The sequence below is a fragment of the Barbus barbus genome (genome assembly GCF_936440315.1).
Source record: "Barbus barbus genome assembly, chromosome: 24".
Classification (NCBI taxonomy): domain Eukaryota; kingdom Metazoa; phylum Chordata; class Actinopteri; order Cypriniformes; family Cyprinidae; genus Barbus; species Barbus barbus.
In genome coordinates, this window is record NC_136752.1 from 28,962,442 (window position 1) to 28,990,086 (window position 27,645).

Consider the following 27,645-nt stretch of genomic DNA (forward strand, 5'->3'; position numbering starts at 1 on the left):
AACATGCAAAAAAAAATCAGGAAGGGGGCCAACACTTTATCACACCACTGTATATAATTAAAAAATAAATACAAATAAATTAAAGAACAACATCAAAATGAAACATCAAGTAAAAATATTATGCATTTAATTTGTTATAATATGTTATGTTATCAATAAAAAAAATGAACTGTGTTCTGTTTACAAGTATTTTAAAATGTGAAGTAATTTAATTACAAGTGCTTAATTTTTGTAAACTGATTACCAGATTATGTGTAATCAGATACTACCCAGCACCGAATAGGATTATTAAAAATATATATATTAATAATAAATATTTTTAAAAATATGATATTACCATTTTAATATTTCACTGTAAAAAAAAAAAAAAAAAAAAAAAAGTTTCTTGATTTCATCACTCTGCCAAAACCTAAGTGTCTTTATATACCTTCACTTCTTCCATGTTCTTCTGGGAAGCCATAAGAAGTTTGTAGTAATCGCTTGAACGGGTGAGCAGTTCTAAGTAGTGTGCATTTAGAGAAGAGACCTGGGGGACAAAGACAAGTATGAAAAAATTAATGCTATAATAAAACAACACTGCAATAACAGTAATGCTTGTGTGTTGGGAAAGTGTGAGTTTGTAGGTGTACCTCTTCAGAAATGGAGGACGATGGTGACTGCAGCACAGTCCTCTTGATGGGGATGTTTAACAAAGTTTCCAGTCCAGCGCTGTAAGCTACCAACTCAAGCTCAAAGTTCTACAGAGACACAGTTCAGATTATTAAAAAAACTATCAGATCTGAAATCAGAAATTAGTATATCTGCAAACTACAGCAGTAGCCTAAAACAATGACTATATGTGTGTTTTTCACATGGCTTCAGAGCAGCTTTACAGAAAGTCATGATGCGATTATAAAGCATGAAGATATTATGAATATTAATTGTCTTTTAAAATGTCTTATCATCGCAGTTCAGATCAGAGCTGGGTGATAATGTAGTTTACATTTTACAGTGAAGTTTTGTAATATTTATCTTAAAATTTTACAATAAGGTCCCATTAGTTAATGCATTAACTAATATCACCTAACAACGAGCAATATATTCGTTACAGTATTTAGTAATTATTTTAGTAACACTGAGATACTATTATATTTTTTGTTAATATCCAAATCAGTTTTTGCTTTTGTTTACATTTTGCATTTTTATTTTAATTTTAGTTAAAGTTTCAGTAATTTTGTTGTTATTTTGTCATTTTTATTAGCTTTTATATATGTCCATATAGTTTTTATTCATTTTTATTTAAGTTTTAGTTATTTTAGTACATCAAGTTTAACAACTAAAATGGAAAAAAAAAAAAAAAAATTAAATATATATATATATAAAATAATATAATTTTATTTATTTCAGGTTACAATTTTGGGGGGGTTAATTATTTTAATTTTATTTTCAGTTTCAGTTTTAGTCAACTTTAATAACCCTGGTTAACATTAGTTAATAAAAAACACAATTGCTCATTGTTACTTCTATTGAATAATAATAATATTAAGAGATTAAATAATATTAAGAGACACAACTTTTAAATTTAATAATGTATTATGTAGTAACTGTTCAAATTAATAAATGTTAAAATTAATAAATGTTTAATGTTTTAATAAATAAGTATTTTTCATTGTTTGCTTATGTTATCTAACATAAACAAATGAAACCTTATTGTAAAATGTTAATTAGGCATGGCCTAGGCTACATAAGCCGAAAAGTATCATCATTTGGTGTTTTAATTACTACATGGTCATCATTGGTTGGGGCTTATACTACAAAATCCTCTAACAGCATTTTAAAGCAAACTGAAAGTTCAATACCTTGATGGCATTTATGCAGGTTTCTCCATCTTTCTGCACCGTCTCCAACAGCTCTCTCTTTGCCTTTATATCAGAGTTTAATGCCTGCACACATTAGAAAAGAGCATAATGAAAGTTAACCTTCAGTTAAATCAAATAAATGTGAAACTCAATGAACAGGGCCGTGTGGATTCCAGGTGATTGTTTTAATTATTTGCTCTACTCAGGTAAAAACAAAACAAACAAACAAACAATATATGTATTTTTTTATAAACAATTATATAATAATTGAAATAGCTTAATTGAAAAAAAAAAAATGATCAGGATTTTTAGCCTTGTTTTCCAGAAACATAGTTAAAGCAACAAAAATGTACCTGAGATGCAAATTTGCATGATATTTTCTTTAAGGGAAAATATCCTCAGTTTAATTTCTGCTTTTCTTTCTTTGAAAAAACATAAAAAATAATTGACAAGCAAAATTGCATAAAATATTACAAGATTTCTGCTTTTATTATAGAGTTAACTGCTGTATGTTAAGGGCCGTATGCAAATTATTTTAATTTGAAATAGTAATTGTATAATTCATATATAAATCATTATATAATAAACAATTTGTTAAAATTTGTGCTGTCAAACAATTAATCGCGATTAATCACATTCAAAATAAAAGTTTTTGTTCACATAATATATGTATGTGTACTGTTTATATTTATTATGTTTATATAAATACACACACATACAGTATATATTTTGAAAATATTTAAATGTATATTTATATAATTTATATTATGTATAAATATATAAACATACAATGTTTCTGAAATATATACATGCATGTGTGTGTATTTATATATACATAATAAATATACACAGTACACTCACATATGTTATGTAAACAAGAACTTTTATTTTGGATGTCGATTAATCATTTGAGCACTAATTAAAATCCGAATTATTATCAGGATTTTTTGCCTTATGTTCCAGAAATATTCTTAAAACAACATAAATGTAACTGAGAGGAAAATCTTTCCTGATTTAAAAAAATAATGATAAATTTAGTTTTTAGTGATTTGCTCTACTCAAATACATGTTTCCGGGCTCACTTTCTGTTGGTTGAAGAGTTGTGTGTAAACTGCGATGTCATCGGTCTTGACGGTCTGCTGAGACTCGATCTGTCGCTGGGTTTGGTCGATCCAGCCGCTGAGATGAGAACTAGACTGCAGGTATCGCTGCAGATGCGGCAGGTAAGCGTCCAGATCGTCCAGCCTGAGAAAACACCCTCGTTAGTCTCTCATTCAGACCTACAGCTGGAAACCAACCGCTCTGTTAGGGAAGCAGCGTCTGACCTGTTGTTGATCTGGAGCTGGATGCGTTTCCAGCGGTCTAACAGCTGGTTGACGTGCTCGGCGTACTGCACGAGGCTGATGATGCACCTGTAACCGCCCTGACCCGTCTGTTCATTATACTGCTGGATTTTATTCAAATCGATCAGCAGTGAATTCAGCAAATCCTTCTTCTGCTCCAAATCACTGCGCATACCCTGGGTTTGGAGAAAACGTACAGGTTAAGTCACAATGTAGAGTTAACCACAATTAAAGACCAGTGTTGGGGGTAATGCATTACAAGTAACGCAAGTTACAAAATCAGATTACTTTTTTCAAGTAACTAGTAAAGTAATGCATTACTTTTTAATTTACAAGAAAATATCTGAGTTAATTTTTCTAAAAAGTAACACCAGTTACTTTGTTTTCCTGTTTATTCACTGACAAGTCTCCTGTCCTCATGATGAGAGAAATCGGAATGTTACATGATATTACTGTAGTTCTAGACTAAACGTGAACATGCATTAATTCATCTCACTCGCAAAAAAACTGATTCAGTATTCATAAGAATTAATTAAAATAATAAAATAAAGAATATGACACAAATGTATCTAATCCCATTTTATTAACCAATGTCTTTGCTGCTGACCTTTGATGATCCAGTTCAATCATACTAATAAGCAAAAATGACTTTAGATAAACTAACAATTGTGCTGCATTGTTTTTTTTTATTGCTGAAGAGTGTTGAACCTTCTCCTGTACAGACATGAATTTACTTTTCATTCAGCCTGAGGCTTATTCATTACACTTTTTGGTGTGAAAGGCCTTTTGCATTTGCTATAAATAGAACTTTTTATATTAAAAACAAACAATCAAGAGCCCTGCTCATATTTAAAAAGTAATGTAATGCATTACTTCCCATAAAAAGTAACTAAGTAACGCAATACTGTAATGCATTAATTTTCAATGTAACTTTCCCCAACACTGTTAAAGACTCTACACAAAGGACTCGTTCAGGTTTTCTTGCTTTTTCCCCTTTATAAAAAAAAATATTTTATCATTTTAATTAATTTAAAAAAAGTTAAATAATAAATAATTTAAATATTTTAATTTTTAAAAATTTAAAATATTTTTAGTAATTTTTTTGCCTTGTTTTACAGATATATCTAAACATAATTACCTGGAGCACTTTGTGGTATTTCTGCACCTCATCCGGGTCGAGCGATGCCGTCTCTTTCTCTGTCAGCCGAGCTTCATAAACCTTCACCACATCTTCAGCTTTCAGCAGATCTTTCAGCAGAGACGTCAGTGAATTCAGCCTGAAACACAAGAACCAGTCAGGAACACTCAGGACGGCTGTGAATTATAATATTTAATATTTCACAGCAGCTGATGTTTTAGCTGATGCATCCAATACAATAATGTTCATAACAGGTCATAACAGTTATTTTAAATTTTAATAATAATAATATAAAAAATATATTCCAATAGAAAACTATTTTAAATTGTAATTTTATTATAATATATACGAAAATATATTAAAAAAGAAAACAGATTGTAGTAATTATAACATACTAATAATATATTATATAATTATAATATATAAAAATATAAAAGTAATTTTAAATTGTAATTATAATATTTAATAATAATAAATAAAAACATTAAGTTATTTGAAATTATAATATATAATTATATACTATGTATATTCAGATACAAATTAGTTATTTGAAATTGTAATTATAATATATAGTTATAATTATACTACATAAAAATATATTCAAATACAAAAGTTTTTTAATTGCAATTATATAAATATATTCAAATTGAAAACTTATTTGTAATTATATTATAATATTAAATATATTCAAAAAGAAAACTTTTTTAAAATTGTAATATAATAATATTAGAATATTTATATTTCACAATGTTACTGTTCTTACTGTATTTCTGGTCAAATAAATGCAGCCTTGGCAAACATGAGAGACTTCTGCATTAAGAATCTTAGCGACCCCAAACCTTTGAAGAGTACTGTATCATTACAATGAAATGCAGCTTTTCTGTTTGAGTGTGGTGTACCTCTGCACGTGTGCAGTAGTGTAGTTCTCCAGGTGAACTAGTCTATGGTCAATGAGGTCCAGCTGTGCGCTCAGGTATCTGGTTTTATCGCTGTCCGTGGCGTCTTTGAGTTCGGTCTGAACGCTGTCTCTCAGGCTCTGAAACTCGGCCTTCAGCGTCTGCACGTCCTTCTGAAAGACCTGCACACAAGCGCTCAGTGTTAAACCCGTGGCTCTCGGAGATCAGTGCTTCTCCACCGGTGTTACGATTTGTGCTACCCCGTCACATTTTGCAGATGGTTGGACAGTTCGACAGCGAAAAATGCTACCTGTCAAATTATGGTTTACTAAAGGGATAGTTCACCCCAAAATGAACATTCTGTCATTAACTACTCTCCCTCATGTCGTTCCAAACACGCAAGACCTTCGTTCATCTTCAGAACACAAATTAAAAGTTGGGAAGTTGTGGCCTAATGGTTAGAGAGTCGGACTCGTAATCCAAAGGTTGTGGGTTCGAGTCTTGGGCCGGCAGGAAAAATAAATGGCTGCCCACTGCTCCGGGTGTGTGTTCACGGTGTGTGTGTGTTCACTGCTGTGTGTGTGTGTGTGTGTTCACTGCTGTGTTCACTGCTGTGTGTGTGTGTGTGTGTTCACTGCTGTGTGTGTGTGTGTGTGTGTGTGTGTGTTCACTGCTGTGTGTGTGTGTGTGTGTTCACTGCTGTGTGTGTGTGTGTTCACTGCTGTGTGTGTGTGTGTGTGTTCACTGCTGTGTGTGTGCACGTTGGATGGGTTAAATGCAGAGCACGAATTCCAGGTATGGGTCACCATACTTGGCAGTATGTCACTTCACTTAAGATATTTTTGATGAAATCTGAGAGCTCTCCGACCCTACGTAGACAGCAACGCAACTGAAATGTTCCCAGGTCCAGAAACATAGCAAGGACATCGGTAAAACTGTCCATGTGACATCTGTGGCTCAACTTCAATTTTGCGAAGCTACGAGAATACTTTTTGTGCGCAAAGAAAACAAAAATAATTTACGGACGGACGGACGGACATAGACAGACAGACAGATCCTTACTACGTTTCTGTGCGTTGATCGTGGTAATATCCTTGCTGTCTATGGAGGGTCAGAGAGCTCTCAGATTTCATCAAAAATATCTTAATTTGTGTTTCGAAGATGAACGAAGGTTTTATGGGTTTGGAACGACATGAGAGTGAGTAATTAATGACAGAATTTTCATTTTGGGGTGAACTATCCCTTTAATGTCTACACCTACCCCAGCCCTAAACCTACCCTTACAGTAATGCAAATACAGTAATTATGTGTTATTCAGGGTTGTGGCCAAGGTTATTATAGTTTTGAATTTTTCAATTCATTTTATTCTAATATCGTTTGCAAATTTGCTATGAAATTCAGTTTAGTTTTTATTAGTTTCATTAATATTTTTGTTAGTTTTAGTTAAGTTTTTATTTTGTCAACATTTTTATTTAGTTTTTATATAGTTTAGAAAGAATTTAGCCTTAGTGAGGCAAACGTTTAGCGACAAAATTAACCCATGCTGAGATTGATAGATGGTAAAAGTATATAAATATACACCAAAGGAAGCAAGCCTTTTTACTAAATAAACTAAAATAAATCTACACAAGTTACGCTTAATGTCATATCTAATGGTGTGTTGATGCACCATTTACAGGTATTTCCCTAAACCACCACACAGCTCATATATTTTTCAGCCAAGGGGTGAGAACGTAATATTACGAAAACGATTATTTATTTTTGTTAATTATTATTTTATTTCAGTTAGTTTTTCAATAACTGTTTGAAACTGTAACTAAATGAAACAATAATAATTGTTTCGTTTTAGTTTTTCAAATGTTTTGACATTTTTATTTTATTTCAGTATGAAATAGTTTTTTCATCAATCGTTTTCGTCTTCGTTTTAGTTTTCGTTTACGATAATAACCTTGGTTGTGGCTAGAAAGGATACAGCTATGGCCGGAAACCAACAATAAATACATTTTTCTGCATATTAGATTGTTTTAATCCAAATACAGTAATTATCGTAGTTCAGCGGGAGACAAATGACGCAATATAAAATCTGGCAGGTAGGATGAAATGTCAGGACACCAGACTCATGTGTTTGTCACCTGTGTGCTGGCAATGTGGCGTTTGCACTCCTCCGGCGCATCTTCTCCTAACGCGATGTACAGGAACGTGATGAGAGACGACTCTGTGCCGTCCAGCTTCAGTCGCAGTGTGCCGAGTTCGTTCAGCAGTTTGATGCTCACAGCCGCCGCGTATTCAGATCCCTCGCCTCGAGCGGCTACCATAAACACAACACATTCAGGACGTTACACAGCAGATCTTCGTTGGTTTTCACTTGTTTGCCATTAAAAATATCGAAACATTCTTCATAGTGTGGCATTAACTGCACTTAAAGTGACAGTTCACCCAAAAATCTAAATCAGTTCATGTTCCCCATTAACTTCCATAGTATTTTTATGTTAATCCATCCGTCTGTCCATCCATCGATCGTTCTATCCATCTATCCATCCGTCCATCTATCTATCTATCCATCCATCTATCCGTCTATCTATCCATCCATCCATCCATCCATCTGTCCATCCGTCCATCCGTCCATCCGTCCATCCATCTATCCATCCATCCATCCATCCGTCCATCCGTCCATCCATCTATCCGTCTATCCATCCATCCATCCGTCCATCCATCCATCCGTCCATCTGTCGATCCGTCCATCTATCTGTCTATCCATCCATCCATCCATCCATCCGTCCATCTATCTGTCTATCCATCCATCCATCCATCCATCCATCCATCCATCCGTCCATCCGTCCATCCGTCCATCTATCTGTCTATCCATCCATCCATCCATCCATCCATCCATCCATCCATCCGCCTATCCATCCATCCATCCATCCGTCCATCCATCTATCCATCCATCCATCCATCCATCCATCCATCCGTCCATCTATCTGTCTATCCATCCATCCATCCATCCATCCATCCGTCCATCCGTCCATCTATCTGTCTATCCATCCATCCATCCATCCATCCATCCGTCCATCCGCCTATCCATCCATCCATCCATCCGTCCATCCGTCTATCCATCCATCCATCCATCCATCCGTCCATCCGTCCATCCGTCCATCCGTCCATCCATCCGTCCATCCATCCATCCATCCATCCATCCATCCGTCCATCCGTCCATCCATCCGTCCATCCGTCCGTCCATCCGTCCATCCATCCGTCCATCCATCCATCCATCCATCCGTCCATCCATCTAACCATCCGTCTATCCATCCGTCTGTCCATCCATCCATCGTTCTATCCATCCATCCATCCATAGTTCTATCCATCTATTAATCCATCTATTAATCCATCCATCCATCTATCCATCCGTCTGTCCATCCATCCATCGTTCTATCAATCCATCCATCGTTCTATCAATCCATCCATCCATCGTTCTATCCATCCATCCATCCATCGTTCTATCAATCCATCCATCCATCGTTCTATCCATCCATCCATCGTTCTATCCATCCATCCATCCATCGTTCTATCAATCCATCCATCCATCGTTCTATCCATCCATCCATCGTTCTATCCATCCATCCATCCATCGTTCTATCCATCCATCCATCGTTCTATCAATCCATCCATCCATCGTTCTATCAATCCATCCATCCATCGTTCTATCCATCCATCCATCGTTCTATCCATCCATCCATCCATCCATCGTTCTATCAATCCATCCATCCATCGTTCTATCAATCCATCCAGTTTTGCTTATCAGTAAATTTGTCTTGTTTTAAGGGAGCTTAGATATTTTACTGGAAATGATAGAAATAGCAGCGATATTAATATTACTATTAATGAATAGATGCATTAATTACCTTTAAAAATATTTTCCACAACTTTTGAATTTTAGTGTATCATTGTTTCCAAAAAATTATATATTTATGTAATCTAATATTATATGGATATTATATTACATAATACCATTATTATATTATTTATAATACATAATATTTATATAAAATATTATATAAAAATATTTATCAAATAAACGCAGCCTTGATAAGAAAAAAAATCATAATTATTCCAAACTTTAACTAGTAATATAAATATAAATAAATCTATATTAAAACATCTATATATTTTTGCAAGATTTATGTTTAAAACAACAACAAGAAACTTGTTGGTAAGGTTTATTTAAGAAAAATATATTAATATCTTAATATCTCGAGACCCCTGAATTCTGCATTTTGTTGCGTATCTGTGCATAAAAAAAACTATTTTCTTAGTCAGTATTTTCAACATTTAAAATATCCAAACATTATTAAATCAAAATACATTTACTAGGGAACTAAAATAACTATTAGGTCTTGTTTTCTGGGAAATCTAAGTGAGTTTATGCTTAATACAAGGAAAAATATCAGAAGTGCTGTAAGAAAAATCTTATTCAAAGACTATTTTAACCATAAACTCACTTAATTTTGAAACAATTTTCAGAAAACAAGATTTAATATAATTTTAAAAATTATAAAAAAATTAAAATTGTAAACATTTTAAAAAGATTAAAAAAAAAATTCCTTCTGAAGTAAATGCATCTTGATTTAGGAATTTTTCAATATTTGTAATAGAAGATCAGACTGCTGCACACTGACCGTACGTGGGCAGATCCACCACCAGTTTGCTGTAGTGCTGCTGGGCTCCTGCAAACTGGCTCTCGATGTGTTTGTGGTCTTCGGCCCCGAACAGCTCTGAATCCTGCGAGTGTTTCTTGAACTCCTGGAAGTGCATCTCCAGACTTCGGACGATGCTGCTGTACTCCTCCGGACCCATTTTGGCAAGCTGCACACAAACAAAGACGAAACACAATTGTTTTGATCATTTTGTTGGTTAGTTGCTTTGAGAATGCACAGTTTGTGTGCAACAAAAGTGACAGTAAAGACATTTATAAAGTGACAAGAGATTTCTATTTCAAATAAATGCTGTTCTTTTGAACTTATTACTCATCTGTGAATCCTGAACAATAAAATGCATTACAGTTTCCACAAAAATATTGTGCAGCACAACTGTTTTCATCATTGATAATAATCAGAAATGTTTCTCCAGCAGTATATTATAATGATTTCTGAAGATCATGTGACACTGAAGACTGGAGTAATGATGCTGGAAATTCAGCTGTGCATCACAGAAATAAATTACATTTCAACAGAGATTCACATAGAAAACAGCCGTTTTAAATTATAATAATATTTCAGAATTTGTACACATTACCATGTTGATGGTGAGTGAATTGATGTGGTTGATGTCCAGCAGACAGTACTGCCATGAGATCATACTCTTGACGTTGATGTACAGCTGATTCCAGACGGTTAGAATGGCCTCATAAAACTGAGAGTTCCTATCGTCAAACAAACACAGTTAAACAGTAAAAAAAGCAACTAAATAAAGTCTTAAATCATGTCTGACGTGCAGAAATACACTACCAGTCAAAAGTTTTGAACAGTGAGATTTAAGTTTAAGGAATTCTATTCTGCTCACCGAGCCTGCATTTATTTGATCCAAAATACAGCAAAAGCAGTAATATTGTGAAATATTTTTAATATTTAAATTAACTGTTTTCTATGTGAAAATGTGTTAAACTGTAATTTATTTCTGTGATGCGCAGCTGTATTTTCAGCATCATTACTGCAGTCTTCAGTGTCACATGATCTTCAGAAATCATAATAATATACTGATTTACTGCTCAACAAACATTTCTGATTATTATCAATGTTGAAAACAGCTGAGTAGAATTTTTTTCAGGATTCTTTGATGAATAGAAAGATCCAAAGATCAGTATTTATCTGAAATAAAAAGCTTTTATACACTATACCACTCAAAAGCTTATATATATATATATATAAATTAATACTTTTATTTTATTTAACATGGATGCTTTAAATTGATCAAAAGTGATGATAAAGGCACTTATAATGTTACAAAAGATTTCTATTTCAGATGAATGCTGTTCTTCTGAACATTCTATTCATCAAAAAACCTGAAAAAATTCTACTCAACTGTGTTCAACATTGATAATAATTAGAAATGTTTGTTGAGCAGTAAATCAGTATATTATAATGATTTCTGAAGATCATGTGACACTGAAGACTGGAGTAATGATGCTGAAAATACAGTCTTAATCACAGAAATAAATTACAGTTTAATATAGATTCACATAGAAAACAGTTAATTTAAATATTAAAAATATTTCACAATATTACTGCTTTTGCTGTATTTTGGATCAAATAAATGCAAGCTTGGTGAGCAGAAGAGACTTCTAAAAACATAAAAAAATATTTTGGTCCAAAAACCTTTGACTGGTAGTGTAGCTTTTATGGTTGAGGCAATATTATAATTATTATCACCTTATACTAACAACAATATATGTATAGATTGTGTGTGTGTGTGTGTGTGTTTTTGTGACAAATGAGGACATAAATTTGTATAATGACACAGGTATTACAAGGTGAAGGTGATTTATGAGGACATGGACCCATGTCCCCACTTTTCAAAATGCTTATAAATCATAAAGAGTGAGTTTTTTGGGGTTTCCTGTGAGGGGTAAGTTTAGGTGTAGGGCAATAGCACATACAGTTTGTACAGTATAACAACCATTACGCTTATGGGATGTCCCCACTTTTCACAAAAACAAACGTGTGTGTGTGTGTGTGTGTGTGTCTCACTTGCTGGCCAGGCTGACGGCGAGCGGGTTTGGAGGTGGCACTAACAGACAGACCGAAGGCACCTGCATGTCCATTCCTCCGGGTCCCGTCACCTGCCACGTGGATCGCTCAGAGTTATCCTTCAGGATTCCTTCATCGCCCTTACGGATCGTCTTCTGCAGACGCACACGACAACAGACACACGCATAACCAGAACAGCACTTTATTTCCCACTGTGCATCATTTATGAAACATGAGCGACATTTTCTGTGTAAAAGTATTGATACTCAATTGTATCGATTCATTGAAGAATTTACACAGAAATTTGTTTGGAATCAGTAAGATTTTTTATGTTTTTGAAAGAAGTCTCTTCTGCTCACATCATTTATTTAATCAAAAACATTGTAAAAATTGTACAATATTATTACAGTTTAAGATAACTGTTTTCTATTGTAATATATAGTAAACTGTAATGTATTTCTGTGATCTGCAGCTGTATTTTCAGCATCATTACTCCAGTCTTCAGTGTCACATGATCTTCAGAAATCATAATAATATACTGATTTATGATCAAGACACATTTCTGATTATTATCAATGTTGAACACAGTTGTGCTGCACAATATTTTCATGGAAACTGAGATGCATTTGATGTTTTAAGGCTTCACAGATGAATAGAAATTAAAAAGAAAAACAGCATTTATTTTGAATCTTTTGTAACATTATACATATATTTTTTTTGCTAAACTTTCGAATTGTTTTGTTTCACAGTTTCCTCAAAAACATTATATTTATATAGTATAATATTATATACATTTTATACAACATTATACTATTATTGTATTATTTATATGATATTATATTTCCATTAAATATAAAGATATAATATTTAAAATATTAAAATAATAGGATCAAATAAATGTAGCCTTGGTGAGCAAGAAACGTTTTTCACAAACATAAAATCATCGTATTTATACACTTTTGACAAGTTAAAAAAAAGAAAAAGTTAAAAAGGAAGAAAGAAAAAATAAACTATATATTACAAAGTTATTATTAACAATATGATAAATTAAAAATATATTATAAAAAAAAAAAAAAAAAAAAAAAAATATATATATATATATATATATATATATATATATATATATATATATATATATATATATATATATATATATATATATATATATATATATATATATATATATATATATAAGTGTTTGTGTGTATATACAGTATATATATATATATATATATATATATATATATATATATATATATATATATATATATATATATATATATATATATAGAGAGAGAGAGAGAGAGAGATAGATAGATAGATATACACATGTAAATGTCACCTCATCCTGTCTGAAGTCACACAGCGCCTGCACGAGGATATTTGGGCCCGTGATCTTCTCGTCTGGGTTTCTGGGTCTCAGTCTGACGATGCTCTTGGATTTGAGCACCAGCTGCTGGACCATCTCCCTCTGCTCCGTCAGATGCTCGCGCTCTCTCTGTGACACACACACACACACACACACGCTGATAAAGCTGCAGCGCTGCATCAGTGCTCACAGTGTTAAACCGGACCGAAGCATCACCTCCAGGCCCTGCAGCAGCTCCAGTAGGTTGTGTAGAGCGGTGGATTTATCGCAGGAGAAGTTCTTGCGGATGTTATTGTGCTCTTTCTGCAGCTTGCTGTTCATTTCACCCGCCTCCTTGAAGAACTGTGGAAAACAGAGCATAAAGATGCATAAATACCCTAGTGAAAAATAAATATACTTAAATGTATTTGTAGTATAATTAGCATGACAGAAATGTATTTCAAATACATTTTTTTGTACTTAATAATTTCCTGCAACTGTACTTTCAGTATACTAAACTGCTATACTTAAAGTCTGCTAAACTGGAACAACTAATTCATACTTAATGCACTTTAATTGTGCAGAAGTAGTGCTGAAGTACAATTAAAGATATACTTAGTATATGTTATTGTGCTAAAGTGGATCTATTGCAAGTACACTTCAGATACACTTGAAATATTTTGCATTTAAAGACCAATATTATTCAAAGATCATACAATCCTCATCAAAAGTGACATTAAAACATGTAATATTAAAAAAAGTGCATTGTGCACAAGTAATATGCCAAGTAAAGTTTAATTATAATTTTTATAACTGTCTTGAGTTATCTGTCAGTATTTTTAGATTAGATTCAACTTTATTGTCATTGTGCAGAGTACAAGTACAGAGCCAATGAAACGCAGATAGCATCTAACCAGAAGTGCAAATAACAAGGTCTATACAGTAAATAACATAAAATATAGAATATGTGTATATGCATTAAGCTTTATGACATATAGTGCAAATTATGAGGTAGAAGGGCAGAGACCAGGTCAGTGCAAAATGACTGTAAATACATCATAAGATGCAAGGACGTATAACAGAAGGAGCATTATACAGTGAGGTATGGAAATAGCATATGTTTATATATGGCCAATGACCATAACAGTGCAGATATGTTAATAAATTTGAACTATATTTAGTTTGAATTAAATGTATTTTAAATATATTACTTTTTTACTAGGGCACTCAATCCAAAATGCAAAAAAAGCATCCATCTCACCTGGCTGTATCGTGCATTTTCCTTCAGATGGACGTTAATGCATCTGGTGATCTGTAGAAGCCAGCTCCACTGCGTCTGCAGCGTCTCCATGTAAGCCTGAGAAACACAGTCAGACTGAGCGAGAAACACGACAGGACAGGTGAAAGCGTATCAGAGACCAGACGCGCTCACCTGGATCTTATCAGACGCCGGGTGCTTGTTTTTCAGCAGACTGTCCACCTTCGATTTGAGCACGTTCAGCTGAATCTCCTTCTGCTCCAGTTCACTCATGAGTTTCTGAAACACACATTCAACAGATGTCAACAGGAGTTTTCAGAACTTTCACTCTCTTTTTAGAAGTTAGGACAAACATCCTTAAAGTAATGTTCATGGAACATTCTTATAAACTTTTTAATAGCTGATATACTATTAAACATATGTGACCCTGGACCACAAAACCAGTCATGAGGGTCAATTTAAATTGAGATTTATACATCATCCTTAAACTTTCCATTGATGTATGGTTTGTTATGATAGGACAATATTTGTCTGAGATGCAACTATTTGAAAATCTGGAATCTGAGGGAGCAAAAAAATCTAAATATTGAGAAAATCACCTTTAAAGTTGTTCAAATGAAGTTCTTAGCAATGCATATTACTAATCAGAAATGAAGTTTTAATATATTTATGGTAGGAAATTTACAAAATATCTTCATGGAACATGATCTTTACTTAATATCCTAATGATTTTTGGCATAAAAGAAAAATGGATAATTTTGACCCATGCAAAAATCATCACTTAAGTATCTCCAAAAGCTAAATTATATTCAAAAGGCATGATAACACTACAGTAGCAAACACAGTCCACAAGAGGGCGCAGCAGCTAAATAAAAACAAACTGCTCTTAAAGTGCTTTTATATATAAAAAAAAAATTAAAATATTTAAAATGATTTAGTCAGTTTTTGATCATTATATGGAAATGTGCTTTAAATTTCTAGCATATTTTCTCATGTTAAATTGTACTAATCTTAGTTAATTATATAAAATAAAATAAACTTCATTAGCAGTAAAAGGTCATATAGGATTTTAAATGAATAAAACACAGCTCAAAGTGCTTCACCAGGGAAAATACGTACATCAAAATAAACAGTTATTTTAGTTTATGAGGAATGAGTGCAAAATTAAATCAAATATTTTCACACATTTTATAGATTAATTTTAACATGCATTTTTGTAAAAGCCTGATCTCCTGAAATAATAATAATAATAATATTACAGTGCATTCACTATTGTAACAGTGTGACTTATAATTCTGTCTAGTTTGTTAATTAAGTTCATTTGTGCATTTGCATCATTCGGTGCAGACACAAGTTGTGATATTATGTTTATGTTTATATGTCTGATTAATCTCATATAGGATGCATTTTGGCGAGTTAATTAACCTGCTAGTCAAGTGCCTCAGTTTACCGGTGTTTATTCACTCTTCAGCTTCTTTAAAGCATATGCATATTAAATGCAAATTGCATTTTTTCAGTCATCTGATTTTATTATGCCGAGACCCCTAAACAGGGTTATTATCATTAACTAAAACTAAAACCATGAAAAACATTTTCATTACATGAAATAAACATTAACTGAAATATAGTATTGAAAAATCTTAATTTAATTTATTTATTTATTTCAGCTATTTTCAAGGCAATATGTGACCCTGGAGCACGTCTTAAGTGTCAATTTTTCAAAATTGAGATGTATACATCACCTGAATGTTGAATAAATAATATTTCCATTGATGTGTGGTTTGTTAGGATCAGACAATATTTGTCTGAGATACAACTATTAGAAAATCTGGAATCTGAGGGTGTAAAAAAATCTAAATATTGAGAAAATCTCCTTTAAAGTTGTTCAAATGAAGTTCTTAGCAATGCATATTACTAATCAAATATTAACTTTTGATATATTTACAGTAGGAAATTTACAAAATATCTTCATGGAACATGATCTTTACTTAATATCTTAATGATTTTTGGCATTAAAAAAAATCAATAATTTTGACCCATACAATGTATTTTTGTCTATTGCTACAAATATACCGACTTATTGCGACTTAAGACTGCTTTTGTGCTCCAGGGTCACAAATGTCTCATTCTGGTGTTGTTTTCACACACACTGATGAAGAAATGAAGCGTATTGTCAGTAATGAGTGTGTGTGGTCTTACTGAGAAGCTCTCCTGTTTCTGAGGGATGTAGACGTCGATGTTTTTGTCGCCCCAGTCGAACACCAGCTCCTCCTCCTCTCGCTCGTTCACCCACATGATCTGTCCAGAGATCTCCTCGAGGATGCTCCGCAGGTCCTGCAGCTGGACGCTCCGCTGGTACGAGGTTTTCTGAAGATCAGCACAGGTTATGTCTTAATTACTCTCTCACACACTGGGAAATTAAAACGATCTAAGAAACATGTGATTTACAGCTTCTAAAGAAAGTAGACACAGCATATGTTTTTAGCGGTACGTTTAAGTCTGGATTTGATTTGAGCCGGTCTCACCAGCAGACCGTTCCATTCTTGTTCCAGTTTGTTGAGACAGGATTTAGTCAGTTCCGCATTTTGGTCTTTGCCTTGCAACTAAAGCAACAAAAGGTGAAAATGTTAACAAACACTGCCATGATGCATTATACTATATACATTAGATATATTACATATTGTCTATAATATACAGTATAATCTATATACTGTGTATTTATCTAAATTACACACACACACACACACGAAAACATTTTATGTTAAAAAAAATTACATGAAATCACACAAAACATTAAATGGAAAAAAATGAATTCGTACAATTATTTTAATAAACGTATTTTTTTAAAACATTACATAACATCTAAAACATTTTTTGCATATTGACACCCACATGTGACATATGTTTTTTTTGTTTTTTTCTTATAATTTTCAGGTAAATATATAATTCAGGTATATAATATAAAAATTAATACAATTTGTAAAATTATTTAAATAAATTAATAATTTTCTTAAAAAGAAACATTACAAATAAATAAATAAATAATATATTTATATGTGCTTAAAAGAAAACCAGGTGCATCATAATGCACAGTAGAAAAGATGGACAGTTATTAATCTGCCACAGATAAATGAGACTAATCAGACCATAATTTAAGTAGTCCCGCACTGATATGGCAGCCAGTAACAGATGTGTGTGTGTGTGTGTGTTAAAGGTCATGTCTGTGTTGTTTCATTGAGGAGGTTTGTGTGTGTAACTCACCAGGTCCATTCGCGCTCGATCCACCTCCACACTTCTCTGGATGGAGCTGTGAAGTGTGCTGTGATTGGCTATCTGCTGCTCGATGGCTGTCAAATCATCTCCCCACGACGACGTCTCTATCAGCCTCTGCACACACACACACACACACACACACACACAGATTAAAACCTGATGTTGCAGTAGTAGCAACACATTTAACACAGTTTGTTTTGTTGCATTAAATCTAGTTTGGTATTATAATGAACAAAGTCATCTGCACTGGATGTTTTCTGCTTAGTATGCAGTGGATTTACCACGGTATAAAAAGTCCAGTGGAGGCCACCAGTGTTGGGGAAAGGTCATTTTAAAAGTAATGCATTAAAATAAAAAAGTAACTAATTGTATTACTTAGTTACTTTTCATTGAAAGTATTTTTATTTTGTTGGAATGTTACATTTGTGTTCTATTTTGGAAAGTTGTATTTTTGGGAAATGTAAAAGCCCTTTCACAGCAGAAGTGAAATGAATCCGCCTCAGGCTGGAGGAAATGTGAATTCAGGTCTGTACAGTAGACCTGCAGAAATGTCTCTGAATGTTTTGGGGTTTTTTTGTTATGTGAATGTTAAGGGAACATTGCATAATATAATTGAGCAAACATGATAGGAATGTTACTTTTGAATGTTCTCAGAACATTCTGAAACAATTGGTAACATTTTAAAAAATCTTAGACAAACGTCCAACTAAAACAGTTCATTAAAATTATGTATAAATACTATTTTGGTGCTAACAAGTTTTAGAATGTTATACAAACATTAATGGAACATTCCATTTTAGAATTCTTGCAAACATTATATGAATGTTACTGAATGTTCTCCGAATGTTCCAAATAAAGTAGCAACATTTTAAAAAAAGTTGAAAAAACTGAAACGTTCAGAAAACAAAAATCACCCCATAAACAATGTATAAACACCTTTTTTTTTTACAACATTTAGTTATGAAAACGAATGTTTTCTAAACATCTTAAACTGTTTTTTTTGTTATTATGCAAACATTGAGAGAACATTTATTTTCAAAATTTTGCAAATGCTATGGGAACGTTACTTTACATTACCAATATTTTTTGAATGTTCTCTAAAAAAAATCAAAACATCCACTTTTTAAATGTTTAAAATGTGGTTATGCAAACATTAAGGGAACATTCATTCCATTTTAGAATTTTGCAAACATGATGTGAACGTTAACATTGAATATTCTAAGTAGTAACATTTAAAAAAATTCCTTAGACAAACGAAAACATTCAGAAAAAAAAAAAAAAACATTCATGAACATTTCATAACATTCATAACATTTTGAGAACATTAGTGAAGACCAGATAACAATGAATAAATGTTCTATTAATGTTACATAACGTTTGTTTACTCATATCTTTACAAAATATTCTGACACTGCCTGTTTTCTTTCAAAGTCAGTGTGCTCTTCAGCAAGCGTCTGTGATTCATTAACTGTGACGCCCTGACAGGAGGGAGTGTCAGCCGTGTTATTGACCCTGCGGGAGCCTGAGGAATTCTGGGCTTTTAGGACTCATGGGAGAGACTCAGACAGACAGACAGTAATGGTGGCAAACAGAGAGGCATGCTGGGTCTGATCAGAGTTTCTCAGTACAGGATTGTGTTCTCTGGCAGGACGCCACGCTCTAATCTCTGAAGATTTCATCTGCTCAGTTTTTCGTTTGTTTTCTCTCGCTCTCTCTGTCCTGGCAAACACTCACCCTGTGTCTTTATCTAGGCCTCACTGAACAGAGCAGCACTTATCTGTGTGCTGTTAAGTTGATGTCTATTTCTGGCACATCAAGCTGTAGTAGTAGCTCCGCCCACAGTGGAATCTCATTGGTTGAAAACTATGCTTCACATAACTTGATATTAGTCATCGCATACACTACCAGGACTGCACAAATGGGTCAAAAGTGACAGTAAAGACATTTACAATGTTACAAAAGATTTCTGTTTCAAATAAATGCTGTTCTTTTAAACTTTCTATTCATCTGTGAATCCTGAAAAAAATAAAACGTATCATGGTTTCCACAAAAATATTTGGAATGTGATCTCTGTGATACTGAAGCCTGGAGTAATGATGCTGAAAATTCAGCTTTGATCACAGAAATAAATTACAGTTTAAAATAAATTTACATAGAAAACAGCAATCTTAAATTGTAATAATATTTCACAATTTTTACTGTATTTTTGATCAAATAAATGCAACCTTGGTGAGCAGAAAAGACTTCTTTCAAAAACATTTGAAAACTTCTTAACCACAAATTTTTTATATTTATATATTTTTTAAATATTTTACATCTATATTTTTAAGTTATACGTTTATTTGCACTCATTTATTTATTTTACATTTTATCTTTTTGATGTTGCAGCCAGCCGATATGGCTAAAAATTATATATTGTATAAAATTATATTTCAGTCTTTTGATGAGGTTGAGATCAACTAGCCCTAAAAAAGTACATTAAAGTCATTGCAATGTTTACAAAGCTACTTAATTATAATTATATTAGATATTCCTATTCTATTCTAGTCTCCTGCAAAAAACCACCAGTGCTGTTTGACATGGAAAACTTGGCTCTTGCATGGATAAAACACTGTGCAAGACCGTATGACACTTTCCTAAGCTCTCAAACAGAGACGGCTGGGGTGTGAAGGCGGTTTACCCTCTGCTGAAGCATCCAGGACATGGCCTCGGTGAAGCAGCGGCTGTGCTCTTCATGGCTCCCGCTGTGCCGCATTGTCCTGCTGCTCCACTTCTGCTGTAGCGGATGACTGTTCAGAGCCATGCTGATATCTCTGATTTGATCAGAAAATACATCCACACTGTCCACAGACACACAGAGAGAAGATAAGGTTACAGCGGAGGTGTGCATAAACAAGACACTTAAGGACAAAACATTCAGAATTATGCATTGCATACAGTGGCATGCAAAAGTTTGTGAACCCCTTGCAGAAAATGTGAATAATTTTAACAAAATGCATGTTATTTTTTATTTAGTACTGTCCTGAGTAAGATATTTTACATAAAAGATGTTTACATACAGTCCACAAGACAAACAAAATAGCTGAAATTATTAAAATGACCCCCTTCAAACGTTTGTTGGTTCTTACTGTGTGTGGTTACCTGGATGATCTACGACTGTTTTTTTGTTTTGTGATGGTTGTTCATGAGTCCCTTGTTTGTTCTGAACAGTTCAACTGAGCACTGTTCTTCAGAAAAATCCTCCAGGTCCTGCAGATTCCTCAGTTTTCCAGCATCTTTTGCATATTTGAACCCTTTCCAGCAGTAACTGTATGATTTTGAGATCCATCTTTTCACGCTGAGGATGATTGAGGGACTCAAACACAACAATTAAAAAAGGTTCAAACATTCACTGATGCTCCTGAAGGAAACATGATGCATTAAGAGCCATTATTTTTGAACAGGATGAAGATACTGCCCTTCGGAAGCAACAGAAGATACTTGCATGTTTCCCGGAAGACAAATGAAGTACAATTTACCTTGATCTTCAAATTGAAAAAGTTTTCACCCCCGGCTCTTAATGCATCGTGTTTCCATCTGGAGCATCATGAACCGTTTTTAATAGTTGTGTTTGAGTCCCTCAATCTTTTATGTAAAATATCTTACTCAGGACAGTACTAAATAACATGCATTTGGTATGATCTCTTATTTTGTTAAAACTATTCACATTTTCTGCAAGGGGTTCACAAACTTTCGCATGCCACTGCATACAATACTGTTCAGAAGTTTGGGGTCAGTCATATGAAAGAATCACTTCTGCTCTCCAAGGCTGCATTTATTTGATTAAAAATAGGGTAAAATTGTGAAATATTATTGGAGTTTAAAATAACTTTTTGTGTGTGTGTGAATATGTGTTAAACTGTAATTTATTGCTGTGATCAAAACTGAATTTTCAGCATCATTACTCCAGTCTTCAGTGTCACACGATCCTTCAGAAATCAAAAATATTTCATATTTTTGTGGAAATCATGATACATTTTATTATTAAAGTACAGCATTTATTTTAAATGGAAACTTTTGTAACATTATAAATGTCTTTACTGCAACTTTTGATCAATTTAATGCACCTTTGCTAAATAAAAGTAATAATTTCTTTGAAAAGAAATAATATTACAGCACTGTTTCCACAAAAATATTGTGCAGCACAAGTGTTTTCAACATTGATAATAATCAGAAATGTTTCTCCAGCAGTATATTAGAATGATTTCTGAAGATCATGTGATACTGAAGACTGGAGAAATGATGCTGAAAATGCAGCTGCGCATCACAGAAATAAATTACAGTTTAACACATATTCACATAGAAAACAATTATTTTAAATTGTAATAAGATTTCACAATTTTACTGTATTTTTTATCAAATAAATGAGGCCTTGGTGAGCAGAAGAGACTTATTTTTAAAAACGGGAATTATTTGAAAGGTTGGTCCAGTAGTGTACAGTATGTGTGTTTAGATGCGTGGCAGGTACAGTAATGTCTGTGTGTGTCTCACCTCCTCACCACGCTCTTAGATGGCAGGTTCAGCTGGTGCAGGTCCATAGCGACGCCGTTGAGCTGGTCAGTGATTTCTACAGCAGACGCCAGACAGCTCTGAGCTTCATTAAAAGCACTGGCATCTACACCCTGCAGCACACACACACACACGCACACGCAGGGAGTAATAGAAAACCAGCCATCAGAAAAGCCCAGGATCAACAAATGCAAACAGAGTGTTTAGTCCTCTGTGTTTAGTCCTCTGGCGTCAATTCAGTTTAGTCATCATTAACAATAATGTGAAGTGACCATCTGAATGATGTGTTTGTATGCTACTTCAATAACAAATCTCTTGCATGCAACTTCAAATAATAGCAGGCCTACAGCAATGTCAGTACCGACAACACTGAAGAAATGGGACCCTGGAACACAAAACCAGTCATAAGGGTCAATTTTTCGAAATTGAGAAAATGAAGTGGGTTTATGGTTAAAAATTTTTTAAAAAAAAATCTACCATGTACTAATGGACTCCCATGGACTGATATTTCTTCTTGTTTTAAGCATAAAGTCACTTCATTTTGATATCTTGTCTTTGTCATATACTGTGTCATTTTGCTTCTCAAGTAAATCTATCATGATCTGAGTCTTTATATATTTATAATGAAAAAGACAAAAACAAAATAAGACAAATACTAAGATTTTTATTTTTTATTTTTTGCAGTAATGAAAGAGAAAGTGACCACAGCAAGATTTTGAAAAAGCACCTGCTAAATGAATAAACATCAAATTATATATCATTATCAATTCTTTAATATAAATAAATAATTATAATAATTAAATCTAAAAAATGAAATATAAATGCACAGGGCTATTTATGATGCTTTTTTGCTTTTGTTTATGATATTTTTTTTGTGTTATGAAGAAGAAAAAGGTCATACAATACTCATATGACGGTGAGTAAATAAGGATAATTGTATGTAACGCAAATCATTTTCATATATTTCTTTTTGTGGATATTTTATATATGCAATATTTTTTATATGATTTATTTAGAATTTTTTACATACATTGCGGCAAAAAAAAGTAAAATTTAAAAATATATATATTTCGGAAAACTTTTTTTTTTCTACTGCTGTGATTATAAAAAAATAAAATAAAATTTAATTATGCAAATAAAATGGACAAGTTTAATATGCTAAAGTAATATAAATAAACACATGAAGTAAACACATGTTTCACTTTCATTTTCTCTAAAGTCACTCGGGGACAAAAGTGTTTTATTATCTGAGAAATGTTAGCTGTGTGTGTGTGTGTGTGTGTGTGTGTGTGTGTGTGTGTGAATGCAGCAAACAGACTCGTGGGAAACTCTACAGCTCATTTATGATCCTGTCAACTCCTGACATGAGACTAAATCAAACTAGTGTTTATTCCTCATACTCACAGAGTTCAGTATAAACACTGCTTTGTCCAGGTAATCCTGACACTGAGCCTGTAGAAACGATATCTGCTGCTGCACAGGCATCATGCTGGGACTGATGGGGAAAAAACAAACAATTATATCAATCCTGCCACCTTCTTCACTACTTATTTACATGCAACTTTCAGCATCTACAAGCATTACAGACAGGGTTTTCACTGCTGACTGTGCAGTATTTCACCGACTCGTGTCATGAATGTTATTAGAAGCTCATCTGAATATAGACGGATGTATTGTGAATTATGACCAGCTTGTTCTTCGCTGATTTACAGTGCTGCATTCCTCTAGTGAAATCTCTCAGTCGAACCCGACGCAAAGACGCCCAACCAGCTGGGGCAGATCTCCTGCGCAAAAAACAGAGCAATAAATCTCCTAAAAATGTCTGGTTTTGGTTCCTGACTAATATTTATCATATTGTAGTATATCAAAGGCTACATATTTCCAGCTGAAACTGATGGTTTACAAACTTATTGTTGGTTATTGATCAATTATCTAAATAATTATCTATATAAAGACTACATAGAGTTTAATGTTGTGTAAATCACTGAAGCATATCAGCTCCCATTGAAAAATGCCTTTAAAATATAAAATTCATAAATTTATGCATTAACATAAAATTTTTAAAAATCAAAAGGGTAAAAAACTTCAAAAAATAAAATTATGTTTACTAATTAATTCATTTGTTTGTTTATTTATTTATTTTCATTACTATTTATTTTTTATATAACATTAATTTCTTTATTATTTTTAAACATTTAAAAAAGATAATTACTATTATTTTATGTTTGTTATTTATTTTTATAAATTGCATTTATATACACTTTATCTGGTGCATTCTTTTACAATAATATCTTGACTAGGCATTCTGAGCAAACAAGTGATACACAGTAGAAACTGAATTAAATGTTCTGGTGAAAAGTTCTACAAATAAGCATTAGGCAAGAAAACAAATAAAAAGCAGCCATTTTTAAACTTAGATGAGCAGATGTGTCTGATTTGAATGGAGAATATGCATATGAAAGCACAACGGAGTCGTTATTCATGTTTATGACCAGTAGCTGCCAAATGACTCATGAGCTTGTGCGGAGCGCTTGGATACCGCAGGCAGAGCCTTTTCTCACAGAATCCTGTAAATATTGAGCATGCAGGTCTACAGGACGCTCTTCACATCTGAAAGTGCAATGTAAACTAGTGCAGAAACGGAAACAAAGGAGCTGCACAGAATCAGCAGGGATTGTGTTACAGAGCGACCAGCAGAGGCCTACATTTACACAACTACACCTCATCCTGACCACAACCTGTCTGATAAAAGACTGCAGCTTTACACACTCCACAGAGAGATATGAGCCTTTGATGTGCCTATTATAGACCTTTGAACCTCTTTTGAATTATGATACAGTTTCACCTTGATTGCACTAAACACTTTGTGACTTTATTTAGTTTTTACTCTGCAGTCCTTTTTACAAAAGTCTGTTAAATTCTTCTTTTAACTTATTTGTTTTAAATAATTTAATTAATATTTGGAATTTTTATAACTTGCTTTAACTTTTGCAAACAAAAACAAATCATAGAAAATACATTCTTTACATTACATGTGCATACTAGCGCTTTTTTTAATTCTGTTAAATATGTATTTTAAATACTTCTGGTAAATACTTCTCGTTTTGAATAATTAAAGTAATATATTTTTATTATTTTAAATTATGTGTTTGTTTTGTATTTTTAAGCTTTTAGATTTTCTTTATAAAAATTGCTAAAACTTTGCTGAAATTTTTACATTAGTGTCCTTGTTATATTTGCATCTTCTTTTAAATTTATGTTTTAATTATTTGAAATTCGATAAATGTTTAACATTTAGAATTTTTTAACTTTCAGTTTTTTCTGTAAAGTGGCTGAAACTTTTGCGAACAAAAAGAAATCATAGAAAAAATATATTACATTAGTGTCCATGTTATATTTGCATATTAGTTATTATTTTCAAATTACTCAATATCAAAAAAAAGTTTAATTTTTTAAGCTTTTAACTTCTCTGTAGGATATAAAATGTGCTGAAATTTTTGCAAACGATAAAAAAAAACTGTACTTACTAGTGATTTTTTAAAACAATTTTTAAATACTTTAAAACAATGTAAATACGCAACATTGAGTTTGCATTATGTTTGTTTTGTATTTAACGCTTTTGTATAACTTGCTGAAACTTTTGCAAACAAAAATCATAGAAAAAAAATACATTAGTGTCCATCTTATATTTGCATACTAGTGCAATTTAATGCAAACATTTAATTTAAGTGTAATTAGGTTACATGGACGCTATACTGAAAGTGTTACCAAAAAAAGAAAAAGAAAGTAGACTCGTAAGTAACAGGTGTTTACTCACACTTGGCCGGCGCTCATCGAGCCTCTGGGGAGGCTGTATCCCTCCACACACTCCTGAGTGAACCCATTATTCCCCCGCTGCACCACCTCGCTGCGCGCATTGGCCTCGGTGCGCGATACGGCGCGGCGTTCCGTCATGCTGACACCGCGCTGCGAGCCGTGCGTGCTCATGACTGCGAACAACGGCGGAGATTCAACGCGAAGCTGAGCTCAGATCAATCCAGCACTCCAGACCAGATCCTCCGCGACGCTCCGAGCGGAAGAGCCGCACTTTAGGATCTGAAGTCACACCCACTGAACCCTCCCTCCGTCCCTGGCTCGCTTGCCCAGAGGCGTTCCTGAGAGAGAACTTCATCACATTCTGCACTGGACTATTTTAACGACGTACTTGTTGCTATTATCATGTATGCGGATTTATGACCTCAGATGAATTCATAAACCATACACAGGATGTTTGCGCTTTCATAAATCCATTAGCAGCTCCTTTTAAGTGAACTGCAATAAAAAGTGCTTCAATAAACTTTAAACTTAGAGTGTAATTAAATAAAAAAAATTTAAAAAGTGCAATGCAAACTTTTCCCAACATGCATTTTGGCACCACTGAATATTTAAGACTGATGCACTTAATACATCTCTTGAATACTGAACATGCTGGAAAAAAAAAAATATTTTAATTAAGCACCTGTTTTTAACTTTTCAACAATATGCAAAAAAAAAAAAGCTGCTATTATCATGCATGCATAAACTATATACAGAATGTTTGCACTTTCATTAATGCATTTGCTGCTCATTTTAAGTGAACTGCAATAAAAAGTGCTTAAATAAACTTTAAATTGTGAGTGTAATTAAATTAATAAAAAAAGTGCAATGCAACTTTTCCCAACATGCCTTTTGGCTGAATATTTAAGCAAACTTCAAGTTAAAGACTGATGCACTTAATAAATCTCTTGAATACTGAACATGTAAAATGTATACTTGGAAAAATGTACTTTTAATCAAGCACCTGTTTTTAACTTTTCAACAATATGCATAAAACATCACTTATCCAATGAATAGATAAGGACTAGTTAAAGCAATCAAATCAGCTCCTGTTGGAAAGATATATTTCTAATTATTTAATTTTTACTTTTGCTTCCAAATAATAGCAACTTCTTTTAACTTTCAAATATGCATACAAATATTTAAAACAACATACTTGTTGCTAATAACTGTGCATGTAAATTTATGACCTCAGATGAATTAAGAGACTCAAGTGAAAAACATTTTTATTTTTTAGCTTTATCTATAATTACATTCAAAATGGTCAAATTATTTTTTTAAAGAAAGCTGTTAAAGATGTTTTTGGTTTATTGATTTATCATGTTATATTACATTACATGATTGATATTTCAATCTGAAAGTGCTGGTTTACACACTGTTTATTAGTTACAGATCACTTATCAAATTA

The 27,645-nt window shown here is 33.0% G+C and overlaps 1 protein-coding gene across 2 annotated transcripts in view; it reads right to left on the reverse strand.

Annotated features, from left to right (window-relative positions):
- Nucleotides 1–26,571, reverse strand: part of LOC306844153 (desmoplakin-B-like) — a 33,722-nt gene extending 7,151 nt beyond the window's left edge. Inside the window, exons 1-22 of one of the 2 annotated variants that reach the window (XM_079376097.1) lie at nucleotides 26,200–26,571; nucleotides 23,787–23,877; nucleotides 22,365–22,495; nucleotides 20,515–20,674; nucleotides 17,823–17,948; nucleotides 17,087–17,164; nucleotides 16,761–16,928; nucleotides 14,736–14,840; nucleotides 14,565–14,660; nucleotides 13,541–13,666; nucleotides 13,298–13,453; nucleotides 11,956–12,110; nucleotides 10,505–10,631; nucleotides 9,889–10,075; nucleotides 7,348–7,523; nucleotides 5,219–5,397; nucleotides 4,320–4,458; nucleotides 3,164–3,357; nucleotides 2,921–3,083; nucleotides 1,839–1,922; nucleotides 630–737; nucleotides 428–526 (exon numbers count right to left, since the gene is read on the reverse strand). In XM_079376097.1, the coding sequence (XP_079232223.1) occupies nucleotides 428–526; nucleotides 630–737; nucleotides 1,839–1,922; nucleotides 2,921–3,083; nucleotides 3,164–3,357; nucleotides 4,320–4,458; nucleotides 5,219–5,397; nucleotides 7,348–7,523; nucleotides 9,889–10,075; nucleotides 10,505–10,631; nucleotides 11,956–12,110; nucleotides 13,298–13,453; nucleotides 13,541–13,666; nucleotides 14,565–14,660; nucleotides 14,736–14,840; nucleotides 16,761–16,928; nucleotides 17,087–17,164; nucleotides 17,823–17,948; nucleotides 20,515–20,674; nucleotides 22,365–22,495; nucleotides 23,787–23,877; nucleotides 26,200–26,369 (3,018 nt within the window). In that variant the 5' untranslated portion in view covers nucleotides 26,370–26,571. The remainder of the gene's footprint in view (nucleotides 1–427; nucleotides 527–629; nucleotides 738–1,838; nucleotides 1,923–2,920; nucleotides 3,084–3,163; nucleotides 3,358–4,319; nucleotides 4,459–5,218; nucleotides 5,398–7,347; nucleotides 7,524–9,888; nucleotides 10,076–10,504; nucleotides 10,632–11,955; nucleotides 12,111–13,297; nucleotides 13,454–13,540; nucleotides 13,667–14,564; nucleotides 14,661–14,735; nucleotides 14,841–16,760; nucleotides 16,929–17,086; nucleotides 17,165–17,822; nucleotides 17,949–20,514; nucleotides 20,675–22,364; nucleotides 22,496–23,786; nucleotides 23,878–26,199) is intronic. The other variant, XM_079376096.1, reaches the window with a different exon arrangement.
- Between the last annotated feature and the right edge of the window lie 1,074 nt (nucleotides 26,572–27,645).